General features: G+C 40.5%; 2 protein-coding genes and 1 long non-coding RNA gene across 7 annotated transcripts in view; 2 read left to right on the top strand and 1 right to left on the bottom strand.

Moving 5' to 3' along the window:
* Positions 1–18,698, top strand: part of rhpn2 (rhophilin, Rho GTPase binding protein 2) — a 29,184-nt gene extending 10,486 nt beyond the window's left edge. The window contains exons 3-15 of one of the 2 annotated variants that reach the window (XM_046032510.1): positions 445–573; positions 5,568–5,643; positions 6,382–6,459; positions 7,164–7,288; positions 8,448–8,614; positions 10,365–10,552; positions 10,718–10,874; positions 12,402–12,521; positions 12,723–12,917; positions 13,374–13,420; positions 14,802–14,948; positions 16,026–16,181; positions 16,349–18,698. In XM_046032510.1, the coding sequence (XP_045888466.1) occupies positions 445–573; positions 5,568–5,643; positions 6,382–6,459; positions 7,164–7,288; positions 8,448–8,614; positions 10,365–10,552; positions 10,718–10,874; positions 12,402–12,521; positions 12,723–12,917; positions 13,374–13,420; positions 14,802–14,948; positions 16,026–16,181; positions 16,349–16,606 (1,843 nt within the window). In that variant the 3' untranslated portion in view covers positions 16,607–18,698. Of the gene's footprint in view, positions 1–444; positions 574–5,567; positions 5,644–6,381; positions 6,460–7,163; positions 7,289–8,447; positions 8,615–10,364; positions 10,553–10,717; positions 10,875–12,401; positions 12,522–12,722; positions 12,918–13,373; positions 13,451–14,801; positions 14,949–16,025; positions 16,182–16,348 lie in introns of both variants that reach the window. The other variant, XM_046032509.1, reaches the window with a different exon arrangement.
* Positions 12,063–20,549, bottom strand: LOC123958841. 2 transcript variants are annotated; one of them, XR_006822174.1, is made up of 4 exons: positions 20,491–20,549; positions 13,721–13,824; positions 12,689–12,811; positions 12,063–12,490 (listed from the first exon to the last, which is right to left on the bottom strand). It is a non-coding gene; the product is annotated as an uncharacterized LOC123958841 (long non-coding RNA). The 2 variants fall into 2 exon arrangements; XR_006822173.1 differs by lacking the exon at positions 20,491–20,549 and adding an exon at positions 19,572–19,730.
* The window catches only part of cep89 (centrosomal protein 89), a 40,365-nt gene continuing 39,399 nt past the window's right edge, over positions 19,739–20,704 (top strand). For all 3 annotated transcript variants that reach the window (XM_046032512.1, XM_046032514.1, XM_046032511.1), the window contains exons 1-2: positions 19,739–19,977; positions 20,522–20,628. In XM_046032512.1, the coding sequence (XP_045888468.1) occupies positions 19,936–19,977; positions 20,522–20,628 (149 nt within the window). In that variant the 5' untranslated portion in view covers positions 19,739–19,935. The remainder of the gene's footprint in view (positions 19,978–20,521; positions 20,629–20,704) is intronic.

Raw genomic sequence — 20,704 nt, 5'->3', positions numbered from 1 at the left:
CTGATCTCCCTTACCTCAACTCAAACATGTGCATTAATTTTTGTTTGCAACCTCTCCCGAGTTTGTTGCAGAAAATATAGGGCGATCATAACACATTTGTCATGTGATTGAGGATTTTAGTTAAAACAATGATTTTACCATGGAAATGAGTTTCTGCACTACGCAGGGATTACAGCTGTGATTCATAGATCTTGGTTAAGCTGTTGCGTGCTGGTGAGTAAATCAAGTGCACAGCAGGGTATAGTGACGCAGGTCTGTGGTCCAGAGTACCAGGGGAGGCATGCTTGTTTTAATAACGAGCTGCAAAAAGTTTGGCTACGTTAGAGAGGATAATAACAAGGCTGATATTTCTGTTCTCCCGTCTTTTTATTTGATTTCTTAATGTCTCACTTTTTATGTCCTTTTTCATTTTTCTGCATTCTCTCCAATCTCTCCTGTGTGCAGGGCCACATCTAACAACAAGGTTAAAGAGATGGTCCTGTTGGAATTGAGCTATGTCAACTCCAACCTGCAGCTGCTGATGGGAGAGCTGGAAGGACTGAACAGCTCAGTGGAGGTCTACCAGAACACCCAGTAAGTACAAATATTACAAGCTACTTAGTAATTTACTAATTACTTACATTTTTCAGATTAATTAAATGTTTACTTTTACGCTAACTGCCTGTAATGAGGCTGTTAAAAAGATTGCATGTTAAAATGCATGCACAGCAGCCAGAACTTTCCAAGGTAGACACAAATGACTTTGGCACCAGTCCTCTTGTCGCATAATAAGGTTACCACTTACCCAAACTCCCCAAAATTATGTACAGTTTAAACCTTAATCCTAAACTACATCTGATCCTGGTTTTTCCCAACCCTGCAGAAGTGAAGGCTGCATGGCCTGAACGCTGAAGTGACCTCAGTGTGCAAATAAGTCCTTGATCTGGCGATATAAACCTCGTACTGGTAATACAGAAATAGAAGAACACAGACACACAGTGCTGAGCCAAAAAGAGACTGATGTGGCTCTGACACTCTTTGGTTAATCAAGTACTCTTTAAATGAGAGAAGCTTGATGATATAGAAGAAGGTAAAAGGCGTGTATGGAGGAAGAGAAAGACATGGAAAAACACAAGACAAAGTGGAAGAGTTTGTTGTTGTTAAACTGGACCAGCTGGTTTTTGGGACAATGCACAGAGCAACAAGGAAACGATGAGCTGAACTTGTAGGCAAACTAAGATAAGGCTTTGGTGTGTGTGACAGTGAAAGATTCTGGTGTTTTCTTTGTTTAATGACAAGCCAGGTATATAGGGTGTGTTTGAAAATGCAGTAGGCATGTCACGATGATACATCGTCTCAGTCACGTGTCAAGTAAGCTTTAATAATACACAAAGGACTTGTGATGAGAAATGACAGTGGTGGCGGATATTATTTGAAAATTGTCTGTGCCCCGAATAACACATTTCCTCATGATAACATGACACCCACTGACTAAATAGCCAAATGGATTTAAAGTGAACTATGGTGCTTTGTGAAGAATAGCACTTGGTTGACTGAAAGCAAACGCTTCACAGCCTTTGTTTTAGAGATTCCAAATGATGAACTGAAGATAAAGTGACAATAAAGTGTTTCCATTTTGAACATATAACAATGAAACAAGTGTCTTAAAAATAAAGTCTTAAAATAGTTGTGTTAATACGTTTTCCTGTTGGATTGAAGCATGTCTGCTTCAAAGTGGTCTCTTCTTATTAAGAACACTTGAGACCTTCAGAAACCATCTGCCCAGGCACACACACACACAAAAACACACAAAAACACACAAACGCACCTGTTCTACACATTCACACAGGCAACATACATATACACACAGGTGTGCTCCACACACTATAAACAAACAAAAATGTGCATAATATAAGCATTACCTTGCATACAAAACCCAAAACAAGCACTTCTGTAGAGAATGCCAAGTTGTCCATGACAACAAATCACAACAGAGCGATAAAGTGTTGAGAAAGGCTGGGAGATTGTAGTGGATTGTGGGGGATGGTGTGTTGTATAGTGGTAACTATGGGTACAATTCTGAGGGTCATTGACAGAAATCTTTTTGCAAAGGTGCCAAGCTGCTACTATCAGGCTGTTTATTTTTATTTTTTATTTTTTTTATTCTAAAAACATCTAGTAGGGATTTTAAATGAGCCTTGGTTCGAGTTTTCCTTTAAATTCTGACATAAATCTCCAAATGACCTTATAAAACACTAAATACCAACTTTCCTTGGCACACCCAGATTAGGTTGTTTTGCTTACGAGGTCTCACTGCTGTAAAGAACAGCAGCCTTTAACCTAAATCATCTTCTTAAACAAGCTGAACTCCTTGTTTAAATTGGAAAGAAGATAGATCTTACCATTCAGGAATTTATTATGGAATTATTTATAGGAATTATTTTTGGTGTCCTGCTCAAAGAAACATATCAGCTACTAAGAAAAAAAAAAGACATTTAGTTTACTAATTACATGATGTGGACATCCTCAAATTTCAGTCTTAAGGTCAAAGTGTTCTCTTTCACGTAGGATCAGACTGACTCGAGTATGGGAACATTTAGCCTCCTTGTCAGGCTCTTAGACGAACACCTGCTCACTGCTCCATCCGCAAACAGTTGACATGATGTGAAACTCCCATCAGTCACAAGTGTGTGTTGGTTTTTAAAAGAAATTAAACACATGCAAAGTGCTCACTTGATCACATTCACACTACCAGATCTAAAAAAGGTCATGCATACATGTAAAAGGGACTACTGAAATATTCAGAAAGTCATTTCTGAGCAGGTCTCTCAGTGAGTAGATGGTGCGTAGCCACAATGGAGAGTTAGCCTGAAATACAACCTCAGTCATGGGTACAGAAACCGAAACCTTTTCCCACCACTCCACTGTCCTCTGAATAGTGTTTTTCTGAGGATTTTTCTCACTTAGACCAGATACAGCTGTTAATGTTTAACAGAAAGCACATAGGGTGAACCACCCTAGGAAAAAATAATCTAATCAAATGGTAAAGCAAATACAGAAAGGATTTATATCACTTTGCTGACTTATGCTTTTTTTTAAAATATATATTTAGTGTTATAATCCTTAAGTGTCACACAGAGCACCAACATGTTACTTGTTCTGAGATTTGTGCTGTACCGGTAGTAAATGTTTCAGTTCAGTTCCTCTGTGTAATGTTCTTGACCTGGAAAACAAACTTCCCTCAACCTTCTGAATCAGCTTAGCTAAAATGATGACAAACGAAAACAGTAAGATAAAGATGTCAGCACTGCAGGCCTCTTGAGATTGAGTGGAAAAAATAATTTGCTCTTGTCTTTTGAGTCTTGTCTCTGAGATTGCTATAGAGAGATTCAACGCTCAGGTTTTGCAACTTCTGACAACTGGGTGCCTGTTCTGTCATCATGAAAAGAATACTTGTTTTTTTTTTTTTTTAGGCTTCTGATCACATGATTAATCTTCAGGTAAAACTTCAATGAATAAACCGACAGTGAAAACAATTATTATTTGCATTATTTGCACTACCTAATGTTATTTTGCATATGCTAGATATTGTTTGTATTGATATGGAAAAAAAATCTTTGGATTGAAACTATGTTTTTGTAATTGTATCTTTTAAAGCCATATTTTGACATTCGACATGGCCAGCTTATCACAAAGACAGAAAGCATGACCCCGCCACTCCCCAGGCCAGCAGTTTCATACTGCTTGCGGTCTTGCTATGCTAAGCTAACAGTCTCCTGGCTTTCACTTCATACTAATTGACAGATGATGTAACTCTTGGCAAGAAAGCAAATAAGTGCCAAAATGTGAAACTGTTCCTTTGAAACAGACTCATTATCTAGGGAGATCCCTCCGTACTAAATTCAAAGAGGGCAAGAAGCCAGAATATCTTGCTTAAGCCTGATGTCAACATACTGTGTATCAAAACAAAATGATGTTTACTGTATATGCTTTGAGACTCAGCATAGTTTTGATGTTTAGGAAAGGGTTTAATTTGCGCTTTGTTCTCTGTAGCTAAAAGCAGAGCTTCGCTTGACTGCTTTGGCAGGCAGTAGTCGTCTGTTCCGTGTCTTGCACACTGGCACTTAACACGATAGGTGGGAAGGTGCGTGTGTGTGTGTGTGTGTGTGCGTGCGTGCGTGCGTGCGTGCGCAGGGAGGGGGAGTAGGCTTCTGAGAGGCTTTTAACATTTCAGATACCTAGCAGAACAGACATCCTCACCCCCCATGCCCCTCCATCTGCCAAACTAGAGAAAAGACCAGTGTGATCTCATCTACAAGTACTAATGGATTACACCGCAGCCTCTATCTCGCTCTTTCAGTGTTACTGATGAATGAGGTTTACTGTGATTCACGGAGCCAGTATGCTCTGAGGAATGCTGCCTTATCATCAAGTGATGAGTGTGAGGAGTTGTTTTTCAGAACCCTGTGGTTTTGACATACTGTGCGGTGAAAAGGCTGTACCTCATCTCTGATCCTTTTTAATCGAAAGATTCCAGATTAAAATAGGTTTTGTATAACAACATATTGCTGACTTGATAATGTTGTTAGTGTTTGGACTGAAGTTTATGCTACTGTCACCATCATTGGACGTTATTTTGAGTAACCTAAATGCCCATAAGCAACCAGAGCTTGTTTTTAAAAAGGGATATTTATCTAGCAACACCTCATTCCCCTGCTTTCAGTTGGGGGAGGGTTTGGTTTTCTATAGACTCTGTCTGATTAGCAGCAGGTATCTGTCGGGTTATATTTCATCAACTCCGATAACAAGCTCAACCTGCTTTCCATCTGTCAGCAGCGTGGACCTCCAGGTTCAAATAACCAGAAAAACTCCTAAACCTTCTTCGCTACAGCTGAGGTCAGAAGGGAATGTTAAGCTTGTGTTTTATGGCATGTTTACAGTTTGGTGTGTTCAAATAATACAAGGTTAAGTGCCTGCTTTTGACAGAGCATGGAGCAAAGAATCTTTAGTGACACTGACGCATGGCTGCAAATTTACAATACAAGGAGACGTGGGGGCCCCATTCAGCTTTAAGTCCTACCTCCCTACACTGAGTGCTTAGAGCACCATCTGCCTAATCCTGACTTCCCCTCAGTAAAACTAGACTAAAGATTAGACTAAAATGTAAACTTTCTCAAGTGACAAAGTTGCCATTTGGTGTGATCAATCTGTTCCTGGCAATGTACATACTATTATATTATTATTATTATTATTATTATATGCTAATAATTTTACTGTGTTATTGACGAGATATCCCTAACAAGTGTGCAAAAGGAGTTTCATTTTGTTTGATATCTTGTACCACACCTTAGAGCCTGCTTTTCTTTTCTAGACTAATGGTGGGTATTTATGTACTTTCTGTTTGGCCTAGCGTACATTAATCATGTGAATCAGATAAGCACTGCATTGTCCTTTTTGTATGTGAAGTCCTGCCGTATCATGAGTTGTCAACAGTCTTGAGAGCAGACGTCAAGAATGTTTTCTTTCGTGTGTATTATATTGACCATAAGATGGCTGATCTTGATATTTCCTTACCTTTTTGCTTATAGGGAAACAGCCAACATCCCCTTAATTGCTCTGGGTCTGAAGGAGACAAAAGAAGTTGACTTCTCCACTCTATTCAAGGTACAGAAGCAACACTTTCACCATTCCCTCTGTAGAACAGCAAATTTGAATAAATAGATGACTTTTGGATTTGTCCAAATGTATGAAAGATACACAATAATGTGAACTACAAAAATTTGCATGCAATAAATATGACCGCAGTGTTTACAATAAGGATTTGGTTACTGCAAAATGAAAGTCTCCTTTCATGAAGTATTTGGGTCACATTGTCTGCACCCTGTACACCTGCTGAAGCACTGCATTATGTCGTTATTCATTCAGTCAGGAACAATACATCATGACTAAAAAAGATTTGTCTAACAAAAGTAGGTCAGCAGTTATTGAGACGTGTTATTATGTAGCTGTGTCCCAGTGCGAGGAAGCACGCTCGTAAATGTCATGATGGCACATTAACAGTGCGTTGCATCATTTGTTGGTGGGTATTGTGAGAGGTGTTCTGACTTCATGATCTCACAGCAGGTTAATGCTGCTCTACTTATCGACTGTACTCACACCGCGGTCTTAATGACCTCGTGTTTCTGGCTCTGACAGAATGACCGCTCTCACCATCCTACTTGGCACAGCACAGTTGGACTTACCTTCTATGTACAGTTAAGAATGATGTGACAGAGTTGACTAGTTGCGAGAGAGGCCGCCCCCGTAACTTAAAGGTCACATGGTTAAGCCGCAGCACACTCCTGAAAAACTGACCAGAAATATATTTGTATTGAGATGTTGAGCTGTATTTGTTTCTGACAGGACTTCATCTTGGAGCACTACAGTGAAGATGGGAACAGTTATGAAGATGAGATTGCTGATCTCATGGACCTGCGACAGGTAGTACATGCTCATAGTCTGATCAGACATTTTATGGTCATTGCTTCTGATATGTGGCTTGTTTACACCAGTGGTCTCCATAATAATTGGTTTCAGAATCATCATCTGCATGAACACACCACAGTGTATTCAAAAGGGGTTTAATATGGCCAGCATCCAAAACGGTTTCTACCACACAAGGCACCATGAAACCTTTTCTCTTAAGAACTTTGGAATTTAAATGGTTGGTTCAACCAAATCACAATAACATATTTTCTCATCCCAGTCTAGTGTTCTCTAGCCATGCAGATAGTTTTATTTCCTGAGGTTTTTTAGGTTTTGGTCTGTGGGATTTCTGCCACCACCCAAATACAATGGAGATGAATGATTTTTTTGTGGTGCTCAAAACATTGGAAATGACATCAGAAAGACAGCAATGCTTCTTCTCATGCAAAGTTTCTCTGGATTATCCATAAACCTTGTGCAAGACAAGCAGTGCTGTTTGTCAACATTTTTCAAATGTCTATTTTTGATGCCGTGAGCAGCACAAATCGGGGAAAAAATCAAATCCCTTTGTGTAAAATACACATGTACCTAAAAGTAAAACCATCTATGGTCCACATAGACACCACTATTTTGAGCGAAAACAATAGCACTGTGCATCGTCACCACAAGAAGTTCTCCATTATTGCAGACTGAATTAGATCTTAATTTTCATGTCCTAGGCTTGCAGAACGCCAAGTCGAAACGAGGCTGGGGTGGACCTGCTGGCAAAATACTTCAGCCATCTTCCCCTGATGGAGGGCCGGTTCTTCTCCCCAAACCGCCAGACGGGTATCTTCTTCACCTGGTACGCACCTATTATTACCAAATTTTACTAATTAGCACCAATTAAAACATGCATAAATAATAATAAACCATCTTTAAAAGGAATTATCAAAATGTACTTTGTGACATTCTTCATAAGATATTATTAAAATGTAGACAAAATAAATCAAATGCAAATAAATGCTGCAAAGGTTCACAAAATAAATAATATAAATATTACTATAACTTGCTAATTTTAAGACAGAAAGGCCACAGGTGAGATTACAGCAGTGATAAAAACAGGCAAAAAGCAAAGCTGTGCTCTTTAATCTAGCTGCCTTGAGCCCCTACACCAGGGTTCTCCAAAGCCTTTTGAGCTTAAACAGCAAAGGTCTTAAATCTGTGGATCAGCTGGTATGTCTCTGCCAGAAGATGCAGACAGGCTGTGCTTTTTATTACAGGAGAGATAAGTAAAATGCACTGGTTTGATCACAGCTTTTTGGTTTGGTTATGCCCTCCTGCTGCACTTTGAACCTGTTATAAGCTGAAGAATTCTATTGAGAGGAGATAGAACAGTGAGAAGACTTTAGCAAGGTCAGCAAATAATTAGAAACCCCCTACCGTGTGAGCAAAGCGGGTCTGAATGAAGGACATTTGTTTTAGCATGCTCGTTATCAGATTAGTCACTAATACTGAATCAGGTTAATTGAGTTTGTGAGTGCAAATGGAGCAGTTTTTATTTGGAGGACAAGTTGTGATATCCAGTGCTAAGTGTCTGAAAAGCATCCAAGTGAAGGCTCCCCACTGACTTAATGCAAAATGCACTTCATTCATTCATGCAGCAGAGATGGAGAAAAGGGAGGAGTATAGCTTAAAGGCATAAACCCTCACAAACTTTTAGATGTAAAGGAGAGATGATAAAATAGAAGAAACTAAAAGAGGATGTAAACTCAGACTGAGTGAAAATACAGAACATATACAATAAAATTTGTGGCTATTATGAATTTTATATTATTTGCCTGCTTGAATCCTGCTGAACATATTTTCAACTCTAAATATCATATTCAGTATTATTAGGTGTATCTTAGTCTTAAATAGTTTTGGCTTTTACTCAACATAATTTTATGTTCTATAAGGCGCTGTGTGACTGTTTTGATTCCTGCCTTACAAAAAAAGTGACTGCTTCCACCTCTTTCCTTCAGGTACGACTCCTTCACAGGAGTGCCGGTATGCCAACAGAACCTGTCACTGGAGAAGGCCAGCATCCTCTTCAACATGGCCGCCCTCTACTCTCAGATCGGTACCCGTAGTGACCGACAGACAGTAGTTGGTTTAGAGAAGGCCACCTCTTCCTTCCAGAAAGCTGCAGGTAGGAAGAGATGGGCGTGATAAACTGGTTTAATCAGATAATTCCTCTCTCACCAGCCTGTTCTAAAGTCATTTCTAGCTTTCAAAGATGTCAAAAAAGAAACTTTATTTCTTAAAACCAGGCTTATCTGTGATCCCATGCAATATCTGATTTTAGTCATTCAAACATAAATAATGGAGTAACTAAGCTTCTGAAATGCTCCCATTGCTCCCACTGAAACTGTTCACAAAGAGCACCTGTGATAAGTGATTGGAAAATGGAGCAGACAGTGGCGGCAACACGTTCTCTTTTATAATTTTGTTCTTTACAACATTTGAGATGTATATCAGTGATTCACTATGACCCAGACATGTTCTAATGACTTTTAACATTAAAGAGATACATTGTTTAGAGATGGTGTACTGTTGCGAATGCAGCCTTATTTTCAGAATATGTGCCAGCCTCCACCCTGACTCTGCTCCATGACGGAGAATGAACGCAGTTGATGTTTTTCTGGCTTCTTGTCATGTGGCTGAGCTCCAGAGAAGCACCGACCATATGAACTGGTTTCTCAAACCCTCTGAGCTTTCAGGAAGCTCAGACGTCTTGATAGAATTATGACTTGGCAGGAGTATTGCTGTATAATTACAGCTCTGAACAGGCCATGGCTTTGGTTATGTTGCTTTGATGGCTATAATTTAGGCTTGTACAAAGTAAAACAATTATGCTGTGATGAGGAACATTGTCACCAGTGCAAAGAGCCAGTAATAAACTAAGGTGAACGGCAGGGATGCTAGCTATAGAAAGGCTGCTGCATTGCCCTTAAGCTAGGGACACAAAAGAGGTTTACGTGATGGGAGGAGCCAGCCAACAATGGCAAAATCTTAGAAGAAGACCAGCAAGGCAGTGCTCTGTTATTAAGTTGTCTACAGCTCTCTGCTGCCAGTTTTTTTTTAATCAGTAAAATAAGAGGGAGGCCTTCTCAGTTGGAATGCAGATGGCCTCATTGCTTCTTTGAACATGAAAAACTAATTTAAGGAGGTTTGTGTCTTGGCTCAATTTTAAAGAAGCACACAGACGTTGATCTTGCTGCTGGCAGTGAACTTTTTTCCCCTCACTGGATACCACAGTGACAGCAATAGGCCATTTCCATAGATGCGCTGGTGGGTGACGAGGGAGACCTTGTATTCAATCCTAGCAGAAACGGGAAGCCAGTGAAGCGAGTGGAGAATGGGTGTGATGTGGTCATATTTTTGCACTCTCATCAGGATCCTTGCAACTCTACTACTAGTAGCACTAACAAACACTATCTAAGTAACTTGTTGAATGCTGGGAGACTGGATTTCATAATTGTGGGATAGACACACTGCATGGATACGGTCTCCCTTATAGCCTCTCTCTTTCGTTGTTAAATATTGCGGTTTGGTTTTGAAATAATCATTGAGCCTTATGATGTAAATGGGCCTTTTTGTAATTAGTTGAAAAATCACTAAATCAAATAATTTTTGTTTTCACAAAGCTAAAAATGATCTAGATTGTCCTGAGTTACATGCTTGTCTTTTAAATATGGCATATATTATTTGTAAAAGTGACTAAAAGGTCTTTAGTTCAGATTGCCACACAAGCTGGGAAAGTCTAAGTACACAAAAAAAGAAGCCTAGTCTTCCCTTGCTGCTGTTTTGGCACAGATGTTCCCAAATAATTAACTAGAATTATTGTTTCCTTGGAATAGTTTGGTTCTGAGCTGTGCTGATCTTTGGTTCTCCCCCAGGCCTCCTGAACCACCTGAAGGAGACATTCACCCACACTCCCAGTTACGATATGAGTCCAGCCATGCTCAGTATGTTGATTCGGATGATGCTTGCTCAGGCTCAGGAGTGTCTGTTTGAGAAGACTGCACTGCCCGGGATCCGAAACCAGTTCTATTCCCTGATGAAAATGGCCCAGGAGGCTGCAAAGGTAAATGGCAGCAAAGGCACACACACATAGTCCTTCATCATATAGGCACAGTATTCTTGGACTGTTAATGTAAAGCAAAAATGTCACCACAGTCGGATTGCTCACTTCTATCAGTGAATATGTCCAATCACTAACTCAGTAACTCTATCCTGCTTTTCCCGCCAGGTGGCAGAAATCTACGACCAAGTCCACCAGTCCATGATCCAGACACCAATCAAAGACAATGTCCCATTCTTCTGGTCCACAATGTCACAAGTCAAAACCAACCACTACCGCTCCATGGCACATTACTTTGTAGCCTCAGCGCTCTTAGACCACCAATGTAAGAACACTTGTTTATTGAGACCTTAATCATTTTTACACAGGTTTGATGTGTAAAATATGAGGGCATGAGGTTGATCTGAATTTAGAATTTGAGAAAGTTAAGAAGCTAAGCCTACTACTTGTTTAGCAATGTTTAGTAATTTATTAAGCAGCTGCAGTAGTGCCCTAGACTCCAAATGGAGACGGGTGTATTCTTCACAGACATGCTGTCACACAAAGTAATCTTCTAACTGTAGTTGCAAAGTCAGCATAAATCAAACGTTGTCCCTCTTCTCTTTTAACAACAACAACACCAAACTACTGCAGTGAATTTGGGTCAACAGGTGGAGTTTATGTCAACAAAGTTTTATTCACTCTAATGATCCGCAACCTCCAACCCCACTTCATCTGCTTCATCTACTACTGTACACATTTTAATCTGCTTGTTATGTGGTATCAGCCTGGTGGTTGAGGTGAAAAACAATTTTGGGATTGGTTCTATAACACTTTTTGAACACCATGGAAAACCTGATCCTGCTCTTAAAGTGCTGTATGGGCCACTGGGTTGGTCATGTCAGATGGCTGGACTGAACCGCAGCCAGCCACAATGCTATTATGTAATGGCTATTTAGAGACAGACAGACACACACACACATGCAGCAAAGAGAGGCTAAGCAGGAGTGAGAATGGTTGCAGTGGGTGAAATTGAGTGAATGTACTGTCAAATGCTGGAGGATTACAGTTATGCAGCCTCTCAATGCTGTCTACATAATAAAGCGAGAAAGGAAGTGAAAAGTGTTTTTTAGAGTGAACAAAAACCTTCCACTAATGCTGAAAACCAAATTAAACAAAATACAGCAGATTATATTAAGCTTTACAGTGATAGTTTTACCCAGTGCTTTGAATGGGACAGGACTGAATAGGGGAACAACGGAGCAAAGCAGCTTTGAGTTTGGCAGCTCATTAACAGATTCCTGTGTGAATGAGGAAAATAGAGCAATTAACCATGGGACTGTAGAGAGAGGACTCAAACAGGACAGAATGAAGACCGCTGTAGTAAACAGACACTTCAAATTAAACACTTTATACGGTCTAAATGAAGCAGACTAATCAGGGGAAGCCTTGAAAGTTCTGATGCGTTAGATTTACCTTTTAAACAAGGTGAATCGTGAGAGGAAGGAGAGGAGAGCTTATAAGAGTACACAAGTTTTGGGTGGATTCGCATTTTGATGAACTACTGATTGTAGTCTCGTGCTAATATGTAATATGCACATAAATATATACTGTACAGTATATCCGAATCATAAATATTGTTTATTTAAATTTAAAGGTTGAAAGTGTGCAATAATGTACAAACAGAATGTACTGTGCACTGCACCTACATACAGTGTCCTGTCTTGCAAGTTCAGATTTTCTGCAATCATTGTAATCATAGCATCGCATCATGCCCTTCAAGAGCCATTTGTTTCAGCGCTGACGCCAATATTGGTGGTAGACAACATTAAATTGTATTCATTTTAACATTCTTTTTGCTGTATGTGTTCAGTGGATTCCAGTGACGATGAGGACCAGCAGGAGAAGACCTTGTCGCAGGTCTACGATCGCCTTCCTGAGGGAGACTCTCCTCTAGACATCCTGAAAAGTAAAGATGAACGTGAACGCATTGGTAAGAGTGAGCACACAGACTGAGCACAGCAGAAGGCAAAGAAAGATAATAGAGCACAGTAGAGTGCCAATAACACCAGACCTGACTCTCCTTGTTCTCCTCTTTCCCCCTTCCTTTCCTATTGTTTCTCTTATTCACTTCTCTTCTCCCCATCCACTTCTCCTCACCTGTCCTATGGTGAATTTTCCATCCTCCTCCCAGGTAAAGCACACATTCGTCGGGCTATCCTGGGTCATGAGGAGGCTCTGAGGATCTATGCTCTATGCCACCACTTGAACAAGCTAGACGCCCTGCAGGACATTTTAAAAGCCAGTCACCAGCGCTCACTCAACAAGTACAGTGAACATGAAAATGAAGAAGAGTTTACTGACTACACAGAGGCCCCAGATATCATCTGTAAGTCTTAAATGTTTTTAAAGAGAAGGCAACAGCACAGCCACAATGTAAATATCCTGTTCAAGTAAACATGAGAAGCTGAGATAGGATAAGAAGAGTGGTAACATTTATTTGAGTCTCCATTAAGGGCCACTGAGGTTACAGCTTTGCTTTCTGTGGTTGACATAGAAACCAAGCAGTCACCCTAGTGTCAGCACAACAAACACTGTCAAGCGGGACCAATGTGTTGATTTGCGAGGTTTGTCTGTTCGTAAAAAGACTGCTGTGTTGTGTACCGCACCTGCTGCAATCAGATGTGATAAGTAACATTTATGTTCACTTATCACGCGTCACAGATGATGTAATATTTACACTGCTAACTGCCTGCTCGCCTCTCTACAGGGCAACGGTTGAAATGTCGTTGTGACAGTAAACACTGTAGAATGACAGCTTTGTTTTCCCTCTTGCTTTCCATAGCTAAAACAGAGCACAAAGCAGAGATGGAGTTCCCTGCAACCACAAAGGTGAAAGTCACCGACTTCTTCCAGAGGCTGGTATGTGGGTTACTAATGTTCTTCCACTCACGTTGGTGTTCTTTTACATGGTTGTTGGTTTATTCATTAAATGACATGAAATGGCTCTGGACTTGTGTTTTAGACGTTGGAAGTGTACTTGTTTCTTTTAACACCCAGAGTGCATTTTTTGTTATTTCTGAATACAACCAACCAAGGGTGAGTCCTGATAGCTTTAGCACATTTGATCTGTTCCTAAAGCATCCTGGACTCATCCAAAGCAACAAATGCAAAACTAAAACTAACACTAACCACAAACAGAGGTGCTCTGATCCTGGCTCTTTTATCATGTTGGTGGCTGGGAGGGGGTACTGGCATCCTCTGGCACTGAAACTAGAATCTTCTGTTCATATCCTCTGAAAGAGACAAATGCAAATATGCCATGTCTTTCATCTTTCACAGTATAGAGTGACTATAACAAAAAACAGGCTTCAATTTCAAGAAGAACAACCTCACAAGCAAAAAATTGGTAAGGAGGTCAAAGGTCAGCGCTGACAACAGGTGTAAGGGAGTCTCCGTGACTAAGTACCTCTCTGATTCCTGTTTCAAAATCCCACCAAGATCTTCAGTAACAGTCTCAGTAACAATGCCCAAATCCTTTTTGCATTGGCAGAGAAATGAGAGACTGAAGTGAAATCTAGCACAATCTTTCCAGATAATCATCACGGTGATAATTAAAGGAGCAGATGTAAAAGGCATCATCCTTGGTGTTACATAGGATTGATTGTGAGGATTTCTGAAATAGAGATTTTCCCATCAGATAAGAAGTGGATTTATGGATTTTTTCTAAAAAGTAGGACATGTTTGTGATCAATTATGTCTGACACACACACACACACACACACACACACACACACACACACACACACACACACACAAAGATTAATTTAATAATTATTATTGTTAGCTGCAGCAATAGTTATATAATGCAGCTGTAACCATATAGTATGGTAGATGATGTGTATCTGCAGCCAAGTAGAGTCGTAGTAGAGTCTTGAGGGGGGAAAATACTAATTTCAGACACCTGGCAAACCAGAGGAGCAGGCGTAAGAGATATTGATAATTTAATATGCTCTATGGCCACAAGACTTTCATGTACCCCCTGAGTGCTGAGTGTATATACAGTATGTACTGATGTACTAACAGGCGTGGACTTTAATCACATTTAAGTAGTCTGTAAGGACATGTGAGGGGATTATTATGCTGGGTTTTTTAGTTTCCACCCAGGCTTTCGTCAAAAATCTTTGAAATCTTAAAGGACAAGAGGATATTATTGAGCCAAGAAAACCTAGTGCCATATTAACCCCATCATCCCCACAATCTCTCCACTCAGGGCCCTCTGTCAGTCTTCTCAGCCAAGCAGCGGTGGACAGCCCCACGGACAATACAACTTCACCCAGAAGACAGAGACCTGGGCTTCACACTGAAAGGAGAAACACCAGTCCAGGTGGTTTCGTTGGATCCCCTCTGCCCAGCTGCTGTGAGTTAACCTACATTCCTCCCATTACCTCTGGCTGAACAAGGGGAAGGTCTTGAAGCCAGACTTTGAAACTCGAAATGAGCTCGAGATAGATGATTCATCACAGTTAACGCAATAAAACAGGCACATCACAACTTTTGATGGTTAACGGGGGTCATAGTTTACTGCCATCTTTCTTAACTGATGCGTCACCAGATGCATCTTAAATTTCACACTGAGGGCAGGGGAAAGGTTTTTATCATCTGCAGGCTGTCATGAAAAAAGAACAAACTATGTTAGTTTATAGCACAGAAGATATTTCATACTCGGTGTCAAATGCGTAGGTTGCTCAAAATTAACTCTCTGCAACAGTTTTAACTAGCAGGGAGTGGCCCTGTCTACATGAAATGTCAGGCATGCTTACTGAATATCACATGAATTCAAATAGTCTTTCTCAGAAACCTAAAGAATGTATTCCATCCCCCTCCACAGCCACTCTGGCTACTAATTTAATTTTGAATCAGAGTATTTACTCTCTGCAATCCTTTTCAGTCAGACAGCTCATTAAGAGGTGATGACAAAGAGCAGGCTCTTATTAGGCCCTGCAGGCTATGCAGAGAAACAGATTAGTAGTATTACATAACTCTTAACTGGGCCAAACTCTTTATAACTATTAATACTGCCTGCAACAGGATTTCTTTTGTAACTGACTGATTCTCCTGAGCTGCTGAGTCTGACCTGCCTGTTGTGAACACAGATCAAGTTATCAGACAGAAATAGCTGAGCTCATGTAGATAAGACCGCTTTCCTACAGCTATGAAATAATGTGCTCTGGTGCACGCACAGACACCCACACCCACAACACTCAACACTCAAGTGTTTTGCCTGCTGTAAAACAAGCTTTGTTTGGGACTAAACCTCAGTTTTTTCTCTGCTGATCCTGGCTGCCTAAAGGGTGTTGAAGGAAACTTGGTGAACCTGACTTAGTTGCCATTCAAACAAACCTTCAGATGTAAATATTTACTCCGTCTGCTACAGTATCAGGACATTTCACTGGCCCTCCTCTCTAACTCCTATTCTTCCTCATGTCTTTTCCAGGCTAAGGGTCTGAAAGAGGGTGACTACATTGTTGCAGTGGGCGACACAGACTGCAAATGGATGGGCGTGAGTGAGGTGATGCGGCTGCTGAAGGACGTAAACGAGGAGGGGATCGACATTCAGGTGGTCAGCATGATGGACAGTAACCCTCCAATGGTATGTCATGCCCTCCTTCCTTATTGGCTGAGAGAATAGTAATCCATCTGGTATCCTTGATTGACAAATAGTGACAACAAAATTGGTATCAGATGACTGAACAGCATGGATAGTTTGTCAGATTTCTCCTCTTTTCACTAAATGTCACTATCAATATCTTTACACAGCCTACCAAGAGCGCTACCTTCTGTGGAAACCTGCCTAAGACCTATTCCATGATTTGTTTGGCCTATGATGACGACAACAAGAACCCCAAGTCCCGCAAAGTAACCAAGAAGTCATCTTTCATCAGCTGGGGTCTGAAGAACAAGCTGAAGAGCGCCAGCACCCTTAGCCTTCCCACAGCTGACCACTCCGGCGCCCTTCCCTGGAACAAACCCTGTCCCACCTTCCCCAGCTCTTACAACGACAGCGCACTCTACTAAGCATCGTGCAGTACGCAGATTAAGCCTGGTACGGCTCTATACAGTACTGTGTTGTACCCATACTGGACGTGCTATGGTACAGTACCAGTGCCCTTTGTTGTTTCCACTGGAATACTTAGCAGTAGTGTATTTAGCTTGGATGTCACCTATGTAATGATGACATTTCTTCCAGCTACCTTGGAAAGAGGACGTGCCATATACTGTTGCCTTTGTTGGTACTGTACATGGGCACCTTCCCAGCACTGTGCAGTATCTAAAGTAAACTGGACTGCTCACAAACAATGGGAAATCATTCTGTACCGTGCCAGTATGCGTACAGCACAGTACAACGGCACTGTAGTGGGGGGAAAAAACAGCTATCATTCCAGTCTATACACACACACACACACACACACACACACACACACACACACACACACACACACACACACACACACACACACACACACCTGACAAATGTCATCTCAGTATGTTTTCTTGAAGAAATGCTCCAGACGAATTGAAGGACGAAAACAAAGTTGTATAAACACACCCAGCGTCGGTTGGTATTTGAAAGCAAGGGCGTAATTTTATTGTGGTTTAAACGGTCCCATGTTAGTTCCATTGTATACTGATGTAGCTGTACACTGTGCAGTTATGTTCTCTGTATATCCTCAGTGCATGTCTGTTTCATACTGTATATGTGAAGGATCCTGCCATTGCCAGGATATTTGTTGCAGTGAATCGATACTGTTCAGTTTTGGGGTTTGAAATACATATATGTTCTAAATAGATATGTAGATGTTCTGAACCTTGTTGCACTGTGTTAAACAGTAATTGGGCCAAAACAAACTGTGCAGTTGTTTGTCTGGGGAGAGTTGATGAATGCAACGTTTTATAAGCTGCTAAAAAAATCACACACACACACACACACACACACACACACACACACACACACACACACACACACACACACACACACACACAAACAAACAATGGTTATGTATTATTGTCACTTTTGTATTTGTGAGACAGCCTTTGTGGATTATTGTTTCTGCTTAGTGTCATGCCTGGGACACATTGTAAATGGAAATATTGGTATTTTAGGATTGCTTAATGTACCAGTTATGCCACAGACCAAAATGCCTCCATGTCCCTGATATGCCAGGATGTACCATTTACCATCCTACTCCTCTTACCCTGCAGTTTGTCCATTTGTAAGAAGAGCATTAGCTCTGTGTCTCTCTGTTAATGTGAATCTTTATGTTGTTTAACATTATATTGTCTCCAGAAGGGAAGAATGTGGACAGACTGATGACATTCCTGCGTTTTAACTGAATAGCCGGTCACCCAACAGTGACTACGATCAAAGTCCACAGTCAGGTTTCTATTTGTCTCCACTTGTCTTAATCCTAGTCATGTCCCACATTTTACTGACACTTTGCAGTGTTGGACTATGTCTTTATCTACAAAGTAGATTCCTATACACATTTGATGATTAAATTATTTATGGAATAAAATGCACACAAATATATATATATATATATAAATTTACCTGTAAAGTTGTAGGTTTCAGTACTAGTTTGTGAATGGTCAAGTGAATTTTTGCACGTTGGATTTCTTGGTTGGTTTCTTGAAGGAATGTATTTTACTAGCCTTGCTTAATCCTTTGGTGAACTTATATACTGGTACATTTTTTCTATAAAAAGACATTTTAATGTATGTGTTTTTCAACAGTAACACTGAGAATATGTAACACTCTTTACTGTCTGTTTACCTAATGTGGTGTCTTAAGTGCCATTTATGCTAAATCATGAAAGTGTCACAAATATATAAAAATGTGCAGTAATTGATATTAATAAGTGCTAACTAAGTGTGCTAAAAGAGGCATGTATACCTACACAGATGATGCATTTCACAGTGCATAGTGATTTTAAATGCCTTCTAAATATATGCGGAGGGTTATGGTACCTGTTCTAGAGGTTTCAGGTTGCCTTTGGTTCTTTCTACGTACTTTGTGCTGCATAGCAACTGTGGTATGAATGCTTCGGTTGTAAGTCTTTGTGTCATATGTGTAAACTAAAATCTCAATAAAAGAGGGGGACTAAACTAATTTCCTGGATCTAGAAAAATATATATTTGTGGTTCTGTGTATCTCGGTGGTTGAAACTACCGAGCTGGTTGGAAATGACTGGAATGAAGTTTGACCACAGCCCTATGTGAGCCAACACACACACGCATTAAGCCAACACTCATGGGTTTTGAGTATGGCCTGGGATCACCTGACATCCTAATCTGCTGTCACTGAAACAGAAGAGAAACATCATGTGATTAAGTTTTACCCATCAGGCCTTTCTTCACGCATGCCATTCATAGTCTATGTGCAATGTCTGGCTACTTGACGTGTGTTTTTAAAAAAACAAACAAAAAACAACTTGATTTAGAGTATGTGTGGGGAGGCTTTTAACCGGAGATGTGGATATTGCAATCCTATTGGTTATAGGATTCATACTTCCACCATTATTAAGTGCTAAGGGCAGCACTTGATAAAATTGTCAGGCAGTAGTAGTAGTGTGTTATTGCAATCACCCTGTAGGCCTACATGACAGGTGGGTATTGAAACAAGATGGATTTTATTATGACAAAATGTGTTGTGTCTATCTGTGCATGTTTGGAAAACCTCAATTCTATCACTCATCTTTGATAAATATGGGGATATTTAGGAAACTTTGAAAAGTAGTGGCCACATCTTTATTTTAGTTTGTATGCCATGTTTTTGCAGCTGTATAAAACTGTTTAAAACATGTTAAGAATAAGGTGGACTGGACTGAAGATAGGCGTCATAATGTAATGGTAATGTGTGTTTACTTTAAAAGGCATTACTAAAATGTTATTTTAGGCAGGTATTGCATTCTCTATATTTTATGTATGATAAATAATGATGATAAATAGTTTATTGATGAAGAAAGACAACAGCCCTACGTACTGAGGCAGGAGATGACATTAAATGGAAAGACATCGCCCTCTGTTGTCCTGGGCGCTGTTCGGGACGGCTATCGTTGCTAGGTGACTTATACCAGTCGCTGATTGGCTCCTGTCCTCGGCTTTAGCCAATCAGCACCACTTTTGTACCGAGGTGCCCGCTTGTGGTGAAGCGTCTAGATACGAAGAATCCGCCAGCAGCCAGCCTGTTGATTATAGTTAGCTTGTTCATTTTGCTTTGTCGTTTTAGGGTGCAGGCGGAAAGTAAACATTTCTAATTCAGTTTGAAAGAATGTTCGGTATACGAGTCAAGCTGTTTGCCTAACCTAAACAATAACTCTAGGTGAAATCAAAAACCCATTTTCACTATGTTAAAATTCAGCTTCAGGAGGGAGAAAGACAGGGATTATGTAAGTCTTGCGTCTTTTATAAAATAAACGAACCATGTCCTAGTACTAGCTAACGTTAGCTAAAGTTACGAGGTACAAGGTAACGTTACGTTCAACGTTAACCGTCAAAGTGCCTTTTCCATTCAACGCTAGCTAACATTATGTTATGCTAGTTGCCATTGAAACCACGCTAGTCGGATAACTTCGGTTAAGTTATATTAAATCATATTTTCAGAATTATTTAAGCTAACGTTTGGTAACACCAGTTTTGCAACGTTAACACATTGGGTATGGATTTACTGTCCACTAAGTTAACTTAACGTTACTTTTCTGCTGCTGTGATATGAGGTTACAGTTACTGTGGTGTTTCCAGTAGAATAAGTCCACTGCTGTAACAGATAGTTTGAGCACAGCCGCTGTCTCCTTGACGTTGTGATGCTGTAACGTTAATCATCCTTTCTACCCTTCACCTCCCACCCATATAGCCGCTGTGTGTGTTAATGTGTTTTTATTTCTGTGTGATGCTGACCTCACCCCCTAACCTTCCTCTGGGTGTGTTGTGTAGAAGCATATAGCTCATGGTTTGGTCCCTGCTGCCTCCATTGCTCCCAAGCCTGCTGTGCCTCGTACCCCACCCCCACGCAGCCCAAATCCCTCCCCTGAGAGACCCAGGTACCTAACACTCTCGATCACCTCCAACCTCCAACATCCTTTCATTTTGCTTTGTTTCCCCTGACTCTGTTAAACC

The sequence above is a fragment of the Micropterus dolomieu genome, linkage group LG20, assembly GCF_021292245.1.
Source record: "Micropterus dolomieu isolate WLL.071019.BEF.003 ecotype Adirondacks linkage group LG20, ASM2129224v1, whole genome shotgun sequence".
Taxonomy (NCBI): domain Eukaryota; kingdom Metazoa; phylum Chordata; class Actinopteri; order Centrarchiformes; family Centrarchidae; genus Micropterus; species Micropterus dolomieu.
This window is presented reverse-complemented; position numbering and strand designations above follow the sequence as displayed.